This window comes from Heterocephalus glaber, unplaced genomic scaffold (genome assembly GCF_053883595.1).
Source record: "Heterocephalus glaber isolate CG9 unplaced genomic scaffold, H.glaber_assembly_v1.0 deba00001687, whole genome shotgun sequence".
Lineage (NCBI taxonomy): Eukaryota > Metazoa > Chordata > Mammalia > Rodentia > Bathyergidae > Heterocephalus > Heterocephalus glaber.
The window spans coordinates 9,425,215-9,443,345 of record NW_028258412.1 but is presented as its reverse complement, the minus strand read 5'-3'; the positions used below and the strand labels follow the sequence as shown (position 1 = coordinate 9,443,345).

Below are 18,131 nucleotides of genomic sequence, written 5' to 3'. Positions count from 1 at the left end.
CCACCTTCATCCCTCTCCCCTCCTAATCATCTTGACCTTCACTCAGCTGGGTCCCAAGGCAACCCATATCAACACTCTCAAGGCAAAACCACACGCATAGGCCGTGGAATGGACCTATGCAAAGCCATACTACCTCTAACTGCTATGCAGTAGTAATCTGGCCGCACCTGTGTAGGGGCTGCTGACCTCCTCCCACATACTTGCACTTGGATTACCCTCCCACTGGGACACTGTGGCCATTAGGATAGTTTCAACTTGACTGGCTTTGAGATCTGCCCCAGGATTGGTACAAAATAGTTCTACGTGTGTCTGGGTAGCTTGTGAAGCCGTGGCCTTGAGGTCTATGTCTGGTCCCTTCCCACTTCTGGTCTAGAGCTGTTCCCCTGCTTTGCTTTCATGCTGCCATGAATTTCAATACCAAGGATTGAAGCAGTTTTGCTCTGCCACGCCTTTCTGCTACAAAGTTTCTGCCTTGGAACCTGTTGACCAGGTACTGAATCTCCTAAAACCATGAGCTAAATTAAGCCTTTCCTCCTTTAAGTTGTGACTGTTGAGTATTGTGTCTCAGCAACCGGAATGCTGAATAATACAATGTCCCATCAGTCACCTCCTTGGCATACAGACAGGTATGTGGCCCAGCCCCATACCCTGCCCCTAGAAGAAGACCCAGAGGTGGACCCTTGGTGAACATTCAGACCCTGATCCTAAACCCCAGACCATACAAATATCCTCTCTTCCCATCTCCAGAATTCTAGACAGCAATCCAAACACAGCCCTCTGGCTTCTTCCCCACCCACTCACAACCTTTTGTACCATGATCTCCTAGAGATCACTTCCCTTTAGTCTTTCTGTAACAAAGTCTTCCATTATCCCTTCCATCGGTTATGGTCCCCAATATGCAAGGTCTCCAGGCCTGCTCCACCTCTTATCTCTCCACAAAACCCTTCCACGATCCCATCCTTCTTCATTCCTGGCCTCACCATCTCCCCCAAAGACTCAGCCTGAGGTGCTCCAGCAAAACCCTTGATATCCCTGGGATCAAACAGTTTCACCTCCTTTCTCTTTTGTCACCTTTCCTCGTGGTTGGTACTTCCTGTCCCCCACCACTTCTCTAGCGTGATTTCTAGCACCACAGGAAAAGAGAAGGGGAGGCTAGAGGAAGACCATGGCCCCGAGAATCCTAGTTAGAAAGGCAGTGCTTGCAACCAGCAGGTTCCTGAAGCACAGGACACTTAGGCACCTTGGAGTCACCAACATGAGGGTTGCAAAACAAGCTCAGCCACCCTGGGCCCCCTGTCCCGATGAGCCCAGCAAACTCTCAGCCATCACTTGGCTTCCAGCAACCCACAGCCCCAGGAACTCCTCCCCAAAGCTAGGGTGAACAGGAAAATCCACCATTCCTACCACAACCTATACTGAGAGCCCTCAGGGGTGAAAGCCCCCAAACAGGGCTGGCCAGGCCTCTCTGGGAGCCAAAAGCAAGGACCTCGAGGGCTCTGCTGCCCACATGGTAGTTAGGGATGCCCCAACTACCAATTCACAAAATCACTCTGTTATGGTTTATATCTAGACACCCTCCCCCACAAAACCTCCTGCACTTAATAAGTGAGGTTTTTGGGAGATGAATGGATCATGGGGATGTTATACTCATTAGTTCGCTCATGAGTTTATAGCTAAATGTGATGCTGGGAGGTGAATCCTAGCTGGAGGTGGGTTTTTGGGGGCATAGCCTTGAAGGGCCTATCTCCCACCCTCTGCCCTTCATCTCTCTCTCTCTCTCTCTCTCTCTCTCTCTCTCTCTCTCTCTCTGCTTCCTGCCTGCCCTGCCATGAGCTATTCTACTCTACCATGCTGCCTTGCGTTGGCGCCAGCCAATTCTGGCTGAAACCTCTACAGACTGTGAGCCAAGATAAACTTTTCTGCCTTTAAATTGTGGGTATCAGGTTATTGTATCTCAGCAATGAGAAAGTAAGAATATTCTCTGGAGCATTATTTGGCCACCAAAAGGAATGACGTTCTGATATATGTTACAATGTGGATGAACCTTGAATATCTAATACTAAGTGAAAGAAGTGAGACACTAAATGCCACATATTATATGATCCCATTCATATGCAATGTCCAGAGACCAAAGGAAGATTAGTGGCTGCCCAGGACTGGGAATATTTAACGTTTTCTTTTGAGGTAATGAAAATGTCCTAAAATTAGACTATGGTGTTGGTTGCATAACTGAGACTATATGAAAATACTGAATTGCACACTTTTTAATTAATAAATTTCTCAGTGTGAACTGAATCTTAATAAAGCTGTTTTTTAAAAAAGACCAGGGCCAGGGACTTAGCTCAGTAGTGGTGCCACCTGCCTCAAGCGCAAGGTCCTAAATTCAATCCCTGGTGCTCAAAAAAAAAAAAAAAAATTAAAACTAAAAATTTTTTTTAAAAGACCACCACTGTGAGAAACAAGAAGGCAACGCGAGTGGGAGAGAAGTCAGGGAGACTGAGTCGGACCTGCCTGCTGCCCATCCTCATCCCAAGTACCAGAAAGGGTGGTACTCACATTGTCTAGGTTTCCAAGCAAGAAGGCTTCTTGGAGGGTGGAGAGGGAAAAAAAAAAAAAGAGAGAGAGAGAGAAGAAGACATAGTCTCCAAATTTACTGAAGGTTCAACCATCCTAGCACTCCAAGAAGGTAGATGGTCAGGCACGGCTTGGGGATAGCAGATAGTAGGGGTCACTAAGGGGCCAGGAGTCAAAAGTCACCATGGCCCTCCTCAGTCACCCTAAATGCTCCCAAGGCTCTATGGTAACATTACACAGCTCCTCCTCGAGTTCTGCAGCTCACCAACTAGGGCAATGGGTGGAACGACCCCATGGGGGTTGCCAGGCTAGCCCTGAACACAATGGGCACCTCAGTACCTCAGGAGCACCTCTGGTTTGCAAAAGCCTTTGTCAATCAGCAGACTGAACCTATATATGCCAAAGATTTAGCAACAACTTTCCTTCTTTCTCTCTGTTGTTTTTTTTTGGATGGGGGTGCTGAGAATTGAACTAGGCCTTGTGCTTCCTAGGCAAGCGCTCTACCACTGAGCTAAATCCCCAACCCTTTGCTGCTTATTACAATGAGAAAGTCTATAGTTTTTATAGTTTCCACTTCCTCTCTTAAAGTCTTTGTCATTAAAAATGAGGGAAAAAAGTTATTTTAAGCCTTCCCTCTATAAACTTGGTGGCAGTGGTCCATGAGAAAAATCAAGATGTCTCTCTTCTTCCAGATCCTAGCTTCCAAGGGCCCCCAAAGTTAGAGCATGTACTCCAAGCACACCACAAAAAGGACCCCATTCTGCCCACCCAAGAGTGTCATAAGGAAGACAGTGGCCACACTTTCTCGGGTGCTCACCCATTTTCACTGTGGGGCCCCAAGTACCTTAGGCTTGTGTCTGAAGCTGAACAGATGATATAGTCTATTTTCCCTCAGGAGCCATAATGCAGAAAACAGATACTGCATTTTGCCTTAGCCCACTCAGGCTACTATAATAAAATGCCACAGAATGGACAACTTACAAACAGTCAAAATTTACTTATCACAGTTCTAGAAGCTGGAAGCCCAAGATTAAGGAACTAGAAGATTCCCTATCTGCTGTGGGACCACTTCCTGGTTCACAGATGGTACGTTCTTAGTGTGTCCTCATATGGCAGAAGGGGGAAGGAGGCTAAGACCTCTTTTATGTAGGCACTAATCCCATTCATGAGGGCTTCACCCTCATGACCTAATTACCTCCACAAGGCCCTGCTTTCCTAATACCATTCATTACCTTGGGGGTTAGGATTCCAATTATGTGAATTTGGGGTGGATATAACTATTCAACTTATTGTGCACTTTTAAAATATAAAAAAAGGCCAGTAGGCCCAAGAAGATGGGGAGAGAACAAAAGGTAACAATAGGGAAGGCCACAGGAAACACCTGTGCCCTGTTAGAACTCATAGTGGGCAAGCACTGGCTGGGCGAAGCAGGTGAAATGGCCTGTCCCTACTGAATTACACATTTCTCCTTAGAAATCCTTGCTTAGTGGCTGTTATGGTGGATATCCCCATCAAAACAAATGTTAAGGCTTAATTCCTCAAAAAGGCAATGTTGTAAAGGGGGACTGAGTGGAAAGTGCCTGGGTCACAGAGGTAAAGCCCTCGTATACAAATATTAATCCCATCTCACAATAGTGAGCTCCCACTCTTTTGGGACTAGATTAATTATCTTATGAGCAAAATAAGGTGAGGTTACCCTTTCTGTTTTGTTTCTTTGGATGTTACCTGCTTGCCCTTCTGCTTTTCTACCATGTGTGGAGTGGCCTGAGGTCCTCACCAGAGGCCAAAGAGCCACAACTGCCCAATCTTGGACTTTTGGCCTTCAGAACAGTGAGCTAAATAAATCTCTTCTCTTTATAAACTTCCCAGTGTCAGGCATTCCGTTAATGCAACTTAAAAATGCACTGAAACAGTCGTGTTCAATCAAGTGACATTAGCTACATGAAGCAGAGACTCCATGAGAAGGCTGACAGAGGCCAAGCGAGAATGAAGAGCCTGCAAAGGGGCACACAGGGCCATGGCTATGGCTCCCTGGTTTTTGTTACATGCAGAAAATTCTCTTCCCATTCTACTGCATACCAGCTACCCCCAGCAGTACTTTAAGAAAGGAGCACGTCAAGCCTTTCAAACGAAGTGACTCTTCAAAAGCTATTCTCTAGCCAACAGCAGTACTTGAGTCAAGGAATCCCAAAAGTTGCTCTGTTCTTGGCTCTGGTTGGCTAGCTTCCACTGTCCATTGGGCTGGTGCAGGGGAATCTCCCATTCTTCTTTCAGTGTCTCACCTGTGTCTTGGCCAGTTAGGAGATGGCTCCTTCCTTGTGTTCCCTGACCACCTCCCTGGGGCCCTAGGCCATGCACCTGGCTCTTTGCACAAATAGCTGCATTCTTTGTATATCTCTGCTCCATCTTTCCCACCAGGCCTTGCTTCTCTGCACCTCCTGGAACCTGCTCACCCTGGACCATGGCCAGCAGCATGGTCAGCATTCACAACCCTTGACTGCTGGATAAGAAAAGCAGATGGACAGGCAGTCCTTCCAAGAGATCTGTCTTTTTTGAGTCCCTCACATGCAACTTGCTGGAGGAGCCTCAGGAAAGTACCCTAGAAGGAGCTATCAAGAATCTCTCTTGGGGAAAAAAAAAAGAATCTCTCTTGGGAGATTTGCAAAATTAATAGAAGGGAAAGGATGTGCCTGGATGGCTGACTCCTTCAAGAGCCTGCCTGAAGGCTAGGACCAGATGATTTCTATCATGGGACTAGGTTTATATGGCTGTCTTCCCACCAGATTGAAAAGGACCTCTGGGGACAGCCTACCTCATGATACTCAGCATCATCAGTGCCTGACACAGTAGGTGCCCAAACTTGTTTGCTAAACAACCAACCAATCAAGGTCCCCCTCCACCTAGGTAGTCACCTTGTGTCTGCTCTCATATGATTAAAATCACTGCTCAGCCCCTCTGCCAATCATTTGACCTTGGGCAGGTTATTCTATGTGTTTGTCTCACTTGTCCTCAGACCCAGTCAGTGGATGGCATACAATTACAATAATAATCTTGCTCCAGTCACTTTATAAGAATGTTTTAAGAGCTTATGAAACAATCTCCATAAAAGTCATATTTACTACCAAGTGGGGTATCTCAGTCTTCTCACTCCCACCACATGAAAGCACATTTAGGAACTTGCCAACTGCTCTTCCCTTGGGCTGATTGTGAATCTGGGTTCACAGTCATTTTGCAAGGTCATGGAAGCAAAACCCAGAGCCTGAGTCAACTAACTAGCAGGCCCCAGTCTGAGGATTACAGATGCTTTCTAAGGAGGGGAGGACTAACCATCAGCAAAGAAAGAAATATAAGCTGGGCTCAGTGGCACATGCCTACAATCCCAGCGACTCAGGAGGCTGAAGCAGAAGGATTCTAAGTCCAAGGCCAACCTAGGAAACTTAGTGAGACCTTGTCTCAGAATAAAAATAAATTTTAGAAAAGGGGTAGGGACGTAGTTCAGTGGTAGAGCAGTAGAGCACCCATGGGTTCAATCCCCAGTACAGAAAGCAAAGGAGAGGAGAGGGGAGGGGAGGGGAGGGGAGAGGAGAGGAGAGGGGAGGGGAGGAGAGAGGAGAGGAGAGAGGATCACCAGCCAGATTAATCTCCAAACCTCACGGGTGCACCTATATCATTCAGCCCTAGAAAATCCACTGCCACTTATTAGATGAAATGAAATAGAGTGTGGCCAGAAGAGAGCAGGGTCTGAGCAAACAGAAGCCTTAGAGATGCAGTCTCATTTTATCTTCAACCCTCAAACACTTACAGTGGTTAAAACACAGACAGACACGAAAGGGCTCAGAAGCATCAAACAACAATCACTGCCACAGGGTCCAGAGTGTGGCACATCCTATCACACAGGACAGTAGGACATGCTCTGCTCCTGTCTTAAGGATCTCATCATCCTAAAGAAAATAGATAAACACAAGATTAACAGGAAATACTGCAAGCATAATAAAGAAAGATGAACAGTTAGGAGAATATCCTGACATTAGAAAGGTTTTTGTTGGTTGATTAAAAAAAAACAAAAACAAGGCCCCTAGAGATAAGCCTTTCCCCAAACCTATGAACAAAGACAAATTTTTTCCCTAAAGACACTGCTAGGCACATAGTAGATGATCAATAACTATGAGTGATTGAATAATGAGAGGTGGCTGCCTTAGTTAAAATAAAAGCAGGCAAAGTACCATGGCAAGTAGGAAAGATATGGATAAAGCTATATTAATAATAATTTAAGAGCTGGAGATATATTGGGCCGGGGATTTAGCTCAGTGGTTTCCCGCCTGCTGCGCAAGCGCAAGGACCTGAGTTCGACCCCCGGTACCAAAAAAAAAAAAAAAGAGCTGGAGATATAGCCCAATGGTAGAGCACTTGCCCAGCATGCATGAGGCCCTGGGTTCAATCCTCAGCACTACAAGAATAGTAGTAATTTTTCAAGTTAAAAAATGAAAGCTAAGAGGACCTTAGCAGTGATATGATCCAAACACTAACTTTTTAGGTGAGATGCGGGGGCCCATGCAGCATTAGCTTGTGGTGTCCTGATGCCTGTTATCACTTCAGCTCCACCATGCTGCCTAACATTAAACAATGCTTTTACTCAATTTTTTCCTCAAAGATGGCTATAGGAGTCCAGCCCAAGTGTGCCCTCTCTCCTTCTCCCCACCCCCCCGTCATGGCAGCCCTTTCCTATACTGCCAAATATAGAATTCATTAAGCACAATGAATTAAACTGTATCCTCCCAAATTTCACATGGCGAAATCCTGAATGCCAGTCCCTCAGACTACGACTGTATTCGGAGACACGGGCTTTTGAGAGGTGATTAAGTGAAAATTGGGGTCACTGGGGTGGGCCCTAATCTAATCTAATGGATGTCCTTTTTTTTTCTTCCACTTATGCTACTGGCAATTGAACCCAGGGCATTTACACTGGGCTACATGCCCAGATTTTTGAGACACGGTCTCACTAAACTGCACAGGCAGGACACGAATTTGTGATCCTCCCGCCTGATTTCCAGAGTGTTGGGATTACACATGTGCACACCACAATTGGCTAGATGTCTTAAGGAACAATTTGGATACACAAGAGATACCAGGAAGGAACACCACGTGAAGAGTCAGTAAGAAGGTAGTACTCATAAGCCAAAGAGAGAGGCCTCAGAGAGAACTAAGTCTGCCAGCACCTTTTTTGAACTTTCAGCCTTCAAAAGTGTGAGAAAATAAACTGTTTTGTCCACTCAGCCAGTGGTAACTATGGGGCAGCCCTGGCAGACTAACACATTAATCCATCTCAAAATTGCAGGCAAGAAAACCAAGGAAATAATCACCATCACCAACAGATGTTTTCCTAAAGAAAAGACACCTGTTATGACCAGGGATGAGGAGTTAGTTAAGTATGACAGCGCTGCCCCAGGGAACTTGAAAATCATACCTGAATGATCGACAGCAAAGGACAATTTTGTAGGATTCCATTTTTTTTGGTACCAGGGATCAAACTCGGGACCTTCCACTTGCAAGGGAGGCACAGGAACCACTGAGCTAAATTCCCGGCCCCTGTAGGATTCCATTTTTACGAGATGCCTAGGATAGGCAAAGTCACAGAGACAAAAAGAATGGTGGCTTCCAGGAAGTGGGTAAAGAAGGAGTAGGGAGTTATTATATAACGAATGAAGTCTTCAGTATGGGAAGATTAAAAAAAAGCTCCAGAGATAGGCCTGGGTATGTAGATTGATGCTAGAGCATGTGTTTAACATGTGGTAGGCCCTGGGTCAATCCCAGAACCAAAACAAAAAAGTTCTAGAGCTAGATGGTGGTGATGGTTCACAACAATGTGATGTACTTAGTACCACTGAACTGCACACTTAAAAATGATTAAAATGGGACTGGAGATATAGCCCAATAGAGTAACTGCCCGGCATGCACACAACCCTGGATTTGATTCCTCAGCCCCACATATACATACACAAGATTAAAATGGTACATTTTGTATTATGTACCCTTTTAAATATATACATATAATTTCAATTAAAATAACTATTTTTTCAAGGAAAAAAAAAAATCCCTCCTTGAAGCCAAACAGTTGTACATCATGCAGGGAAAACTCCAGCGAGCAGTCAGGTATGGTGGTGCATGCCTATAATCACAGTTTATAATCCCAGCACTATGAGTCTGAGATAGAAGGAGGATCCCAAGTTCAAGGACATTCTGGGTAATTTAGGTGGGACCTTGTCTCAAACCCTACCCACACACACACACTCCAGTGAGGCTAGTTTAATGCACCCGCCACCTCCTGAGCCTTGATTCAAAAAGCAGCAATCTGAGACAAAACTCAGACTTATTATTTGATAACCTGACAATGCCTCCAAGATATCCATTTACTTACTGTGAACATGGATCCCTTTCAAACCAGAAGAATGAGCTGTAGCAGGGACCCTGTGCTTCTGGGTCTTCTCTCAAGTGGGCTTGAGCATACTGCTTGCCAGGACTCTGTCCTTGTGGGGGCACCAGTCAAATACATAGGCCCTCCCAGCCACAGAACTCCAGGAAGGAAAGGATGTGGATCCTCAAGCCAGAAGCAATAAGTTAGGCAAGAGGGAGTCAAGGAGCAGGCACATTCCCTAGACACACTCAAATTAACAGCACCCCTAGCTTCTTCTTTAATGGAATGTTCCAGAATGCTTCATTCTGTTCCCAAAACATCAGCTTTCCCAAACAAGAGAACCCTTGTAAAAATTTGATCTAGACTATTTTTATTCTCTTGGATCTATCCACTTGGTCTCTGTTCATCACTGAATACAGAGGTGGCCACAAGAATCTAAAGAGGTGATGCCGGGGCCAATGTGAGGTCTGGGTGATTTTTGATGGCCTCACAATTGCTCACTCAAACTGGCTACCTATCCAGTCAATCACCCAAGTGAAAAACAAAGTAGTAACCATTCTGGCACCACCACGTCCCTGGAATCCAAATGGCAAATAAAGCTGCTCAAAAAAAGGTAAAAACACAGGACAGACAGCAACTCACCTAAGAGGCTACTAGGAAACACAAGATCTAAGAATCAGGCTGTAGCTCAATGAAAGAGCACGTTTAGTATTCGCAAAGCCCTAGGTTAAATTACGCACATGCACACACACACACACACCCACCCACCCCATATATGCAAAAGGGTTGAAGGAGACACAGGGCTAGAGGAATGAATCACAAATTCCTCTTACCTAAAAGAAGGACCTTCTGCCTCCTGAAATGCCTTGCCAAAGTTCACTGAAAAGAGAGATAAAGTACACTGATAGAAGAGGAAGGGGCAGATACAGTCAATAGGATGCTTACTTCCCAGGGACCTGTGAAAAGAAGGGACCTTCCTGTATAAGCCATGTGGAAAGCTCTGACACAGGAGACCTGGAAATGTATCACTTACTTCTGTCTTCAAAAAGCACCCCATGCACAATATGACATGGATGAGCCCTGAGAACATTAATTATATTCAGCGAAATTAGCTAGTTACAAAAAGAAAAAAGTATGATTCCACTGACATGAGGTACTTAGAGCCAACAAATTCATAGAGACAAAAAAGAATAGCAGCTTCCAGGTCCAGGGGCAGGGAACAGAAGTTTAATGAAGATAGAGTTTCAGGTTGGGGAGGATGAAGAAGCTCTTATAGATGGAGGAGATGGTCACACAACAATGTGAATGTGGTCAATACCATAGAACTGAGTGCTTAAAAATGGTTTCAATGAGTTAAGAAGTCTTTTGTGTATTTCACCAAAAAAACTTTAGTTAAAATGGTAGATTTTGTTTTATCATTAAAAACTACACACATGCACAGTCCAATCACAGAGGGTGAGCATGGGTGGCCCTGAGCCTTTTAGATAGTTCTCAGAGAGCTACTGCCCCAACCTTCAGCTACTGAACTCCTAATGAGCCAAGGAAGCCCACTGCCCTCTAAGCACGTTACATGTATACATACTTCTCTCTCTTTAACTTCTAAGCTTCTAAGGACTACATTCTCTCCTCTGTGGCCCATACAGTACCATGGGGAGGGCTTGCACAGGGCAGGACTCATGGCCATCTGTTACCACCTGAGAGGTGGGCCCTAGGTGCATAGAGCTGGAGGGACACTTGGACCAATCCAGTCATGCTTTTCAGGTAGAAGTGTGGGGCAGCAGGAAGACTACAGGGCCACTATGTGCCAGAAGGAATGGGGTTTGCTGGGCATGGTGCCACACACCTGTAATCCAGCACTCAGGAGGCTGAAGCAGGAGGATTGCTGTGAGTTTGAGGCCAGCCTGGGCTACATAGTGAGCCTAAGGCCAGCCTGAACTACCATACTCAGACCCTGCCTCAAAAAAAAAGAAAGAGAGGATCCCAGCTACGCCACTTCCTGGTTGCATCCTTACCTGTAAATGGGCAGCCCCACCACCAGGTAAAGAAAAGAGCTCATGAGGGGCCCTACAAGAAGCACCTGGTAGGGGCTGGGGATTTAGCTCAGTGGTTCCGCCACCTGCCTTGCAAGCGGAAGGACCCAAGTTCGATCCCTGGTACCCCCAAAAAAAAAGAAGCACCTGGCATCATGCTTGGCATAGAACAAAGTATGACGGTTTCAGCTCCTTCCCTTGATCACCAGCAGCCCTCAACTCAGAAATCTGAGTGCACACTCATACAAAGGGATTTTGAAGTTATTAGAGCCAGGCCACCATGTCTGCCACTGCAGAACATCAGGGTAACTTCTGCCCTCTCCCACACTGTAATTTTCCTCATTATTCCTTTCAAGGCCAGCAGGCCCCACAGCCATCTAAAGAACATCAGTAAACAGTCCAGACAGACAGATGGCTGAGCCGGTGCAGGATCCCTCTTTCCCTACCAGCCACACACAGCCACACGTCAGAGGAGACTGCTGGGAACAGAGTGTAAAGGTTTTGGGGACTAAAACAATAAGAATTTTAAAGCCTAGAAGGACCCAAACCCACAGGATACCATGAGAGAACCCTAAGGCAAACTATAGACTGGGGGTGATAATGAGGTAACAATGTAGATTCATGACTGTTACCAATGTGCCCAGATGATGGGGCATATTTATAATGGATGAGGTGGGGGCAGGGAAAACGCGTGTACACATTTGCTGTTAACCTAAAAGTTCTCTAAAAAACTGTCTTAACTAACCAAGCAAGGTAGTACCTGCCTGTAATGCCAACACTCTGGGAGGCTGAGGCAGGAAGATGGCAAGTTTGAGCCTCGCCTGGGCAACAAAGCAACTGGTGAGACCCTGTCTCAAAATAAAAAAAAGAAAAAGGGGCTGAGGATATAGGTCAGTGGAAAGGCCCTGGGTTCAGTTCTCAGCACCAGCCCCATCAAAAAAACAAACAAGCCAGGGATTTAGCTCAGTGGTTTCACCGCCTGCTGCCCAAGCTCAAGGACGGGAGTTCGATCCCTAGTACCAAAAAAACAAAAAACAAAATCAGAAATTGAGAAAAATACTGCAGTCTCTTTAAACGATACTGTTTTAAGGTCCTTTTTTTTTTAGACAGTATCTCGTCTTGCTATGCAGTTCAGGGTGGTCTCAAACTCTCAGTGATCCTCCTGCCTCAATCTTCTGAGTCCTGGGATTACAAGCCTATGCAACCACATCCGGCTGTTTTAAGGTTCTTAAACACTACAAATATCTGAAGGAAAAAATAAAACCTAGTAAGAGAGAATACATAAGACCTTGAAGATATTCAGAGAAGGATCCAAGAAGTTATAAAAATTGTAAAATTAACTTCTCAGCTATTTCTTAGAGCCTATCCCATGCCTCTCCTCCTGGGCCTCACTTCCTTCTAGTTCTTACTTTCACCTCTTCTGACTTGCCTAAAAGCCTGATAATGGTGGGCAACATGGCCAGGTACAATACAAGAGCTACAGGAAAGGCCAGGCTCAACTTTCTGCAAATGCAGAATTCCCTGCTAGCAAGAAAGTACCACTTCAGACTGCAGGTCTTCAGAAAACTACTTATTTTCTTCCTTTATTAGTAATGTACTCCTGTACTAAAGTGCTGAGGACCAGTTCAAGCTGGTTCTCCCAGCCGACAGCTGGCAGGACACAGGCGGGTGCCCAGTAACCACAGGGCAATCCTCCAGACCCCAAAGGCGCTGATGTGCCTGCAAAGCAAGCTTCTGAATACTACAGCTTCTCATCCTGCCACTAAGGAGTCAGGGAATGCAGCTGGGCCAGGCCGCAGGTCCCAGTCACACACCACAGCCAACCCCAGCTGCAAATGGCAAATCAGCAACTGGAAGTACCTAAAACAAACATGACAGAGGGCTGAGCACAAAAAAGCAGCTCCACAGAGCCAAAAATAGCCTCACTTGTTTCAAGAGGATTCTAACAAACCAAGCATAAGCAACTCCATCAGCAGAAAAAGAAAAAATCCATGAAGCAGTAAACCAGATCAGACCAACTGGGACCAGAAATTTAAGAGATTCCCAAGAGCCTCACAGACTCCCACCCCACCCAAGCCCACCAGCCTACCACCCTCCTCTTACCCCAGAACCTGGTTCCAAACACTTCATGGCCTCTAAATACAACCCAAAAGTTATTGTACAGTACAATAGGCTTAATCTTAGGGCTGGGGTCAGACCACAGATTGGGGGCTTAAAATAAGCTCCTGTAGGTACTCATCCTTGGGTAGATCAAGAGACAAGAGCACAATGAAGGATCAGAAAGTGGGATAGGTTAACATGCACAGAGGATCCTGTAGGTAATAATGGGCGACAGCTCCCATCAAAGCCAGGCAGATCAAAACATGTGTGGCTCTGCTTCAGCCCCAGATAAAATCTTCATCTGATTGATTTTCAGGGGCCCACTGAGTCAGAACTAGCTGTCACCTCACTTCCTTCTAATTCCGATCTTCACCTGACTTGCCAACAAGCAAACGTGACACTTCCACGGCCTGGAAGCAGCTAACACATCTTGGGTTCCCCAAACATGTCATACAACCTCTCTAGGAAGAGACGATGCAGTGGAGGGAATGTCCAAAACCCAGACCAGTCTCCACTGAAAGGATCTGATCTAGGTGGCAAAGATGACTCCAGCTTTATACCACCTTCACTTACCATCATAGAGAGATCATAGATCCCTCCTGATACATGTACTCTTACAAGCAGTACAGGGCTGTACAATCAAAGGAACAAGCCACCTGCCATCCATCTTACCAACCCTCCCAACAAAATCCCATTCCAAACACAGAATCTGCACTCAGGAAAAAGGGGTTAGCTCAGGTGCAAGATCAGCCACAAAGGCACTTGAAAAATCATTCAAAGAAGTATCTACCCATTTCTTCCTCAGAAACTTCCTTTGGTATTCTCTAACCCTTAAGAGTTTCCTGCGCAGGTGCAGGTGTACTCACCCAAAGTGGCTTCAGGTACCCACCTGTGTCTCCATGGAAGGTGCTGTCCCCATCACTGGGCCAAATCTGCCCAGTCTTTCGGACACCTACAATGGTAGCCTCAGACACCACGACCTGGCACTGCCGCTGCCGCTTCTGGCACTGCGGGGTTGGGGGACTACTGCTGTCAAAGGACTGCTGGGAGTTCTGTGAGGGTGAGCGGCTCTTGTCCCGGAACATACGGTAGGTGGTGGGGCTTGGGGACACTCGGCTGGACTGTCCAGAAGAGAAGTCTTCCTCGCTGGAAGTGAGGTTCTCATTGGAGCTGCAGTCCGGGGTGTAGCCACCTCCGCTGTCCTCAAAGCTTCGGGGGGAGTAGGACCTGCGGGGCCAAGTGAGACGCTTCTCCTGCTCTGAGGTGCTCTGGCTGCGCAGGAGTGGGCCCTTGCCCTCCCCTTCCACCATCATGCCCCCAACATAGATGCTCTGGTACGGCTGGTACTCCAGAGGCGGCCAAGGGGCCCTGCTGCTACCATTGGCACTGATCAGGTTGTCCTTCAGGAAGCGGGGGTTCAACTCTGCATCCTCGAAGTCACCGTCGATGCCACAGCTGCTCTCCGAGGAGCGCCCACGGTAATGGGGCCTGGACGCATCCCCCTGAGCAGATCCGGCACTTTGCTGGGATTTCTTGCGCTCCATTTGCATGGCCTGGCTGCCCAGGGAACTGATCCGGTCCGACACCTCTTTGTCGTTGACCTTCACCAGGCCGCGCTCGTGGTGAAACTCGACGTTCACATAGAACGGCTTTTCAGGGTCCAGGGCCCCAGGCTGGCCTTGGCCCTTGCGGATCCTCTCGAAGTTGGACCTGAGCGCCGCTACGCTGGTTGGGGGCCCTCGGTCGTCTCGGTCCGTGGGTGCGGCGGCCCCAGGCCTGCGGGCAGTCGCCGGCCTGGCCTTACCTGGGGACCCTTCTCCGTCCGGACGGGCCTCGGGCTCCTCAACCGGCTGTGGATCAGTGCCGTCGGCGGGCGGGGGCGGCGGGCGCGGCGCGGGCGAACGAGGCTCGGCGGCGGCGGCAGCGTCGTCCGGGGGCTGCGCCGCGCGCCGGAAGCCCCAACGCTGCCGGTCGTAGCTCTTCTTCTCCTTGGCTAGCAGCGTCTGCAGGTAGATCATGCGGAAGCGCTCCTGGTTCACCTCCTGCTCCAGGCGCCGAATGGAGGCCTTGCAACGCTCCAGCTCCTGCTCGATGTCACCCACCGAGCGCAGCTCCATGCGCGGTGGCTCTGAGTCCGGGAACTGAGCCTTCCATGCCTCCGCGAAGCCCACAGGGTCCACCATGGCGCGGCCGGTCTCACCTGCGCCGCCGGGCTGCGCGCGGGGCCCGCCTCAGTGGCGGTGCGGCGACCCCGCCAGGCCCGGCCCAGGACGCAGGGCGGCCCCCATAGCCCCGCGCGCGGCGGCGGCGGCGGCGGCGGCGGCGGCTGCGAACAATGCCCGCCCCCTCCCGGGCGGCAGGTGAGGCGGGTGGCTCGGCTACCCCGGGCGGCCAGGGGCAGGGGGCGGGACGCCCGCGTGGGGGCGGGGCCCGCGGAGGGGGCGGGGCCCTCGGGGCGAGGGGCTGCGCACGCCGCTATTGTGTGCGGGGCTCCTTGGCGCGGGGAGCTGCGGGACGGACGCTGCCCTCGGTCGGGCAGCTGCTCGCTATTGGCAGCGGACCGCGCGCTTCTCCCTCTCTTTCCCGCGCTGCCCGAGCGTGGACATCGTCGCTGCCTCCTCCGCGGGCGCCACGCCAGCCCCGGCCCACTCTCGCCGCACTCCCGCCCGGCCCGCACTCGGCGCCGCAGGAAGGGGAGGTCCGGGGGGCGGTGGCCGCGGTTTGGCTGACGGAGCCGGACGCGCCTCTTAAAGGGGCCGCGCCCCAGGAGCCGGGCTGAGGGCATCTTGGGAAGAGGGGCCATAGGCTGGACCCCACCATCACCACCACCACCACCAAGCCGATGTCCTCTCTACTCCATACGCTGGGGGAAACCTAGACCCCGATTGCAGCCAACCTGGCTGTTCCCCTCTTATTTCGTAAAAAGGACAGCTGGTTCACTGGTTCTGAGATACCCTGCCAAAGGAGGTCCTGGGTCAGTTGTGCACACCTGGAACAAGAATAACTGGTTTATTTCCCCACAGCCCTGCCACTCACCTGTATCCAGAGAGGTGCCGAACAGAATTGGTCACCCAGAGAGACACAGGGCTAGGCTCGGTGTCCGATGCCAGTAGCCCGGGTGCCAGTAAGCCTCCAGTGCTGTGAGCCTGGGGTGGGTGATAAAGCAGCAGTTCCCACACGGGACTGCCACGGAGACACCTTCCACAGGATAATAATTGGGAATTTCCTCCCCAGGTCACTCAGCACCACATTTCCTTTGCAGTGTCCTAGGCATCCTGGGCTGTATTGTCTGGCCACCTTGCTTCCCCTGAGCTCAAGAAGTCTTTGATGGTTCTCCAGGGAAGCCCAGAGAGCTGCAACTCAGAGCAGAGCTATTCTCCGTAGGGAATCTGAGGAGTACAAAATGAACACAGCCAAACCAGACTGCTGAGTGAAGGGATAAGAAAACAGAATTTGACAACCAAAGAACTGGACTCGAGTACTGACCATCTCTGAGATGCCTCAGTTTCTTGAACGTTTAAATGAGAACAAGAATATCTGCTTTCAGAAGCTGTTTTTCCTACGTGAATATGAGGGGTTATCATGCCTTGCCCCAAGTTCCAGTACCACTGAAAGTGGATGCCCTGACATTCAGTCTGGAGCAGCCGAACTCAGGGCTAGCACCCAGGCTGGCCTGGTTCCAATTCAGGTCTCCCTCATGCACACTTGTGCTGTGTGACCTTGTCAATTCTTCCCCTATCTAGGCCTCACTTCTGTCCTCATCTGTAAAGTGTTGTGAGCACGACATGGGTGGGTAAAGTGCGTGGATGGTCTAAGCAAAACACATCTGAATGTTTGGCCTGTGGGTTTCCATCTGTGATTGCCTGTTAAGGTTGACGCTGCTGAAGAACCCTTGAAGACCAGCTTGGAGACTCTGTGGCATTTGCACAGCTCACTGCCACCCTCTGCAGGACGCTCTGATCTCCTGCGCTGCATGTTCCCTCTCCCAGCAGACCTCATTTCATAAACTGGCTCAATTTGCAGAGGATGAAACTGCGATGAGGTAACCTGACTTTGGGGCTGGTGGGACAGAGAAGGGCAGGGATTCCAGCAGTGCAATAATGAACAATGTTCTCATCTTAAGCAGCCTCTCCTTTAAAGTGGGTATTATAAATCCTGACCAGGGCTGGGGATGTAACTCAGTGGTAGAGCACTTGCCTACCATGTGTAAAGCCCATGGTTAGTGCTGAAGATCTAACCACACACAAAAAATTAATCCTGGCCATGATCAATATCAGCTGCCCTTTCCAAATGATCTGATCAAGTCACCTAATGAGTGGGCCAGGCAAGATGATAACCCAGGCCTCCTTCCCTAGCTATCAGCAAAAGGAATCCCCCAAGGACAAAGTGCTTTTGTTCCTTTGTTGACTGGGTTCCTTAGTTTTTCATTTGTTTGTTTGTTTGTTTTTAGTATTGGGGATTCAACTCAGGACCTCGAGCTTGCCAGGCAGGTGCTGCACTGCTGGGCTATATCCCTGGCCCCACATCTCTCAGTTTCTAAGAGCTCATCAGGGCTCATATGATCATTAAATGCCTGGGAAAGAAAGGAGTACTTTTGTGGAGGGTGGGTTTCATTTACCAATAAGATGTCCCTTTCTCTGGTTCTCAGGCCCCAGCTCAGCTCCATCTTATTTATTCATTTATTTAGTTTGAGACAGGGTCTCCTTGTGTTGCCCAGGCTGCCTTTGAACGCCTGAAAGGATCCTCCTGCTTCACCTCGTGAATAGCCAAGGCTTTAGCCAGTGCCTGGTTTTTAATATTTTATACACAAGCAAATTCATTTCATAAGCTCTGAGCTGTGTAGTTTGGATTTTCAGGCTCCATTCTCTTGGCATAGTGAATGGTTTATTGGGCACAAGCTACGTATTCAAATAGTGGCTTTTTCCCACTGGTCCTCTTCTGGCCCCAAGGACACTCCATCCATGGGACTTCCCTGAAAGTGCTCCCACCCTGGGCCTCTGGTCTTTTTCTTTTCT

At 48.7% G+C, this 18,131-nt stretch overlaps 1 protein-coding gene across 1 annotated transcript in view; it reads right to left on the bottom strand.

Moving 5' to 3' along the window:
• The window catches only part of Bcr (BCR activator of RhoGEF and GTPase), a 134,687-nt gene extending 119,270 nt beyond the window's left edge, over positions 1-15,417 (bottom strand). Inside the window, exon 1 of the mRNA XM_004843537.4 lies at positions 14,006-15,417. Within this exon, the coding sequence (XP_004843594.1) occupies positions 14,006-15,299 (1,294 nt within the window). The 5' untranslated portion in view covers positions 15,300-15,417. The remainder of the gene's footprint in view (positions 1-14,005) is intronic.
• Between the last annotated feature and the right edge of the window lie 2,714 nt (positions 15,418-18,131).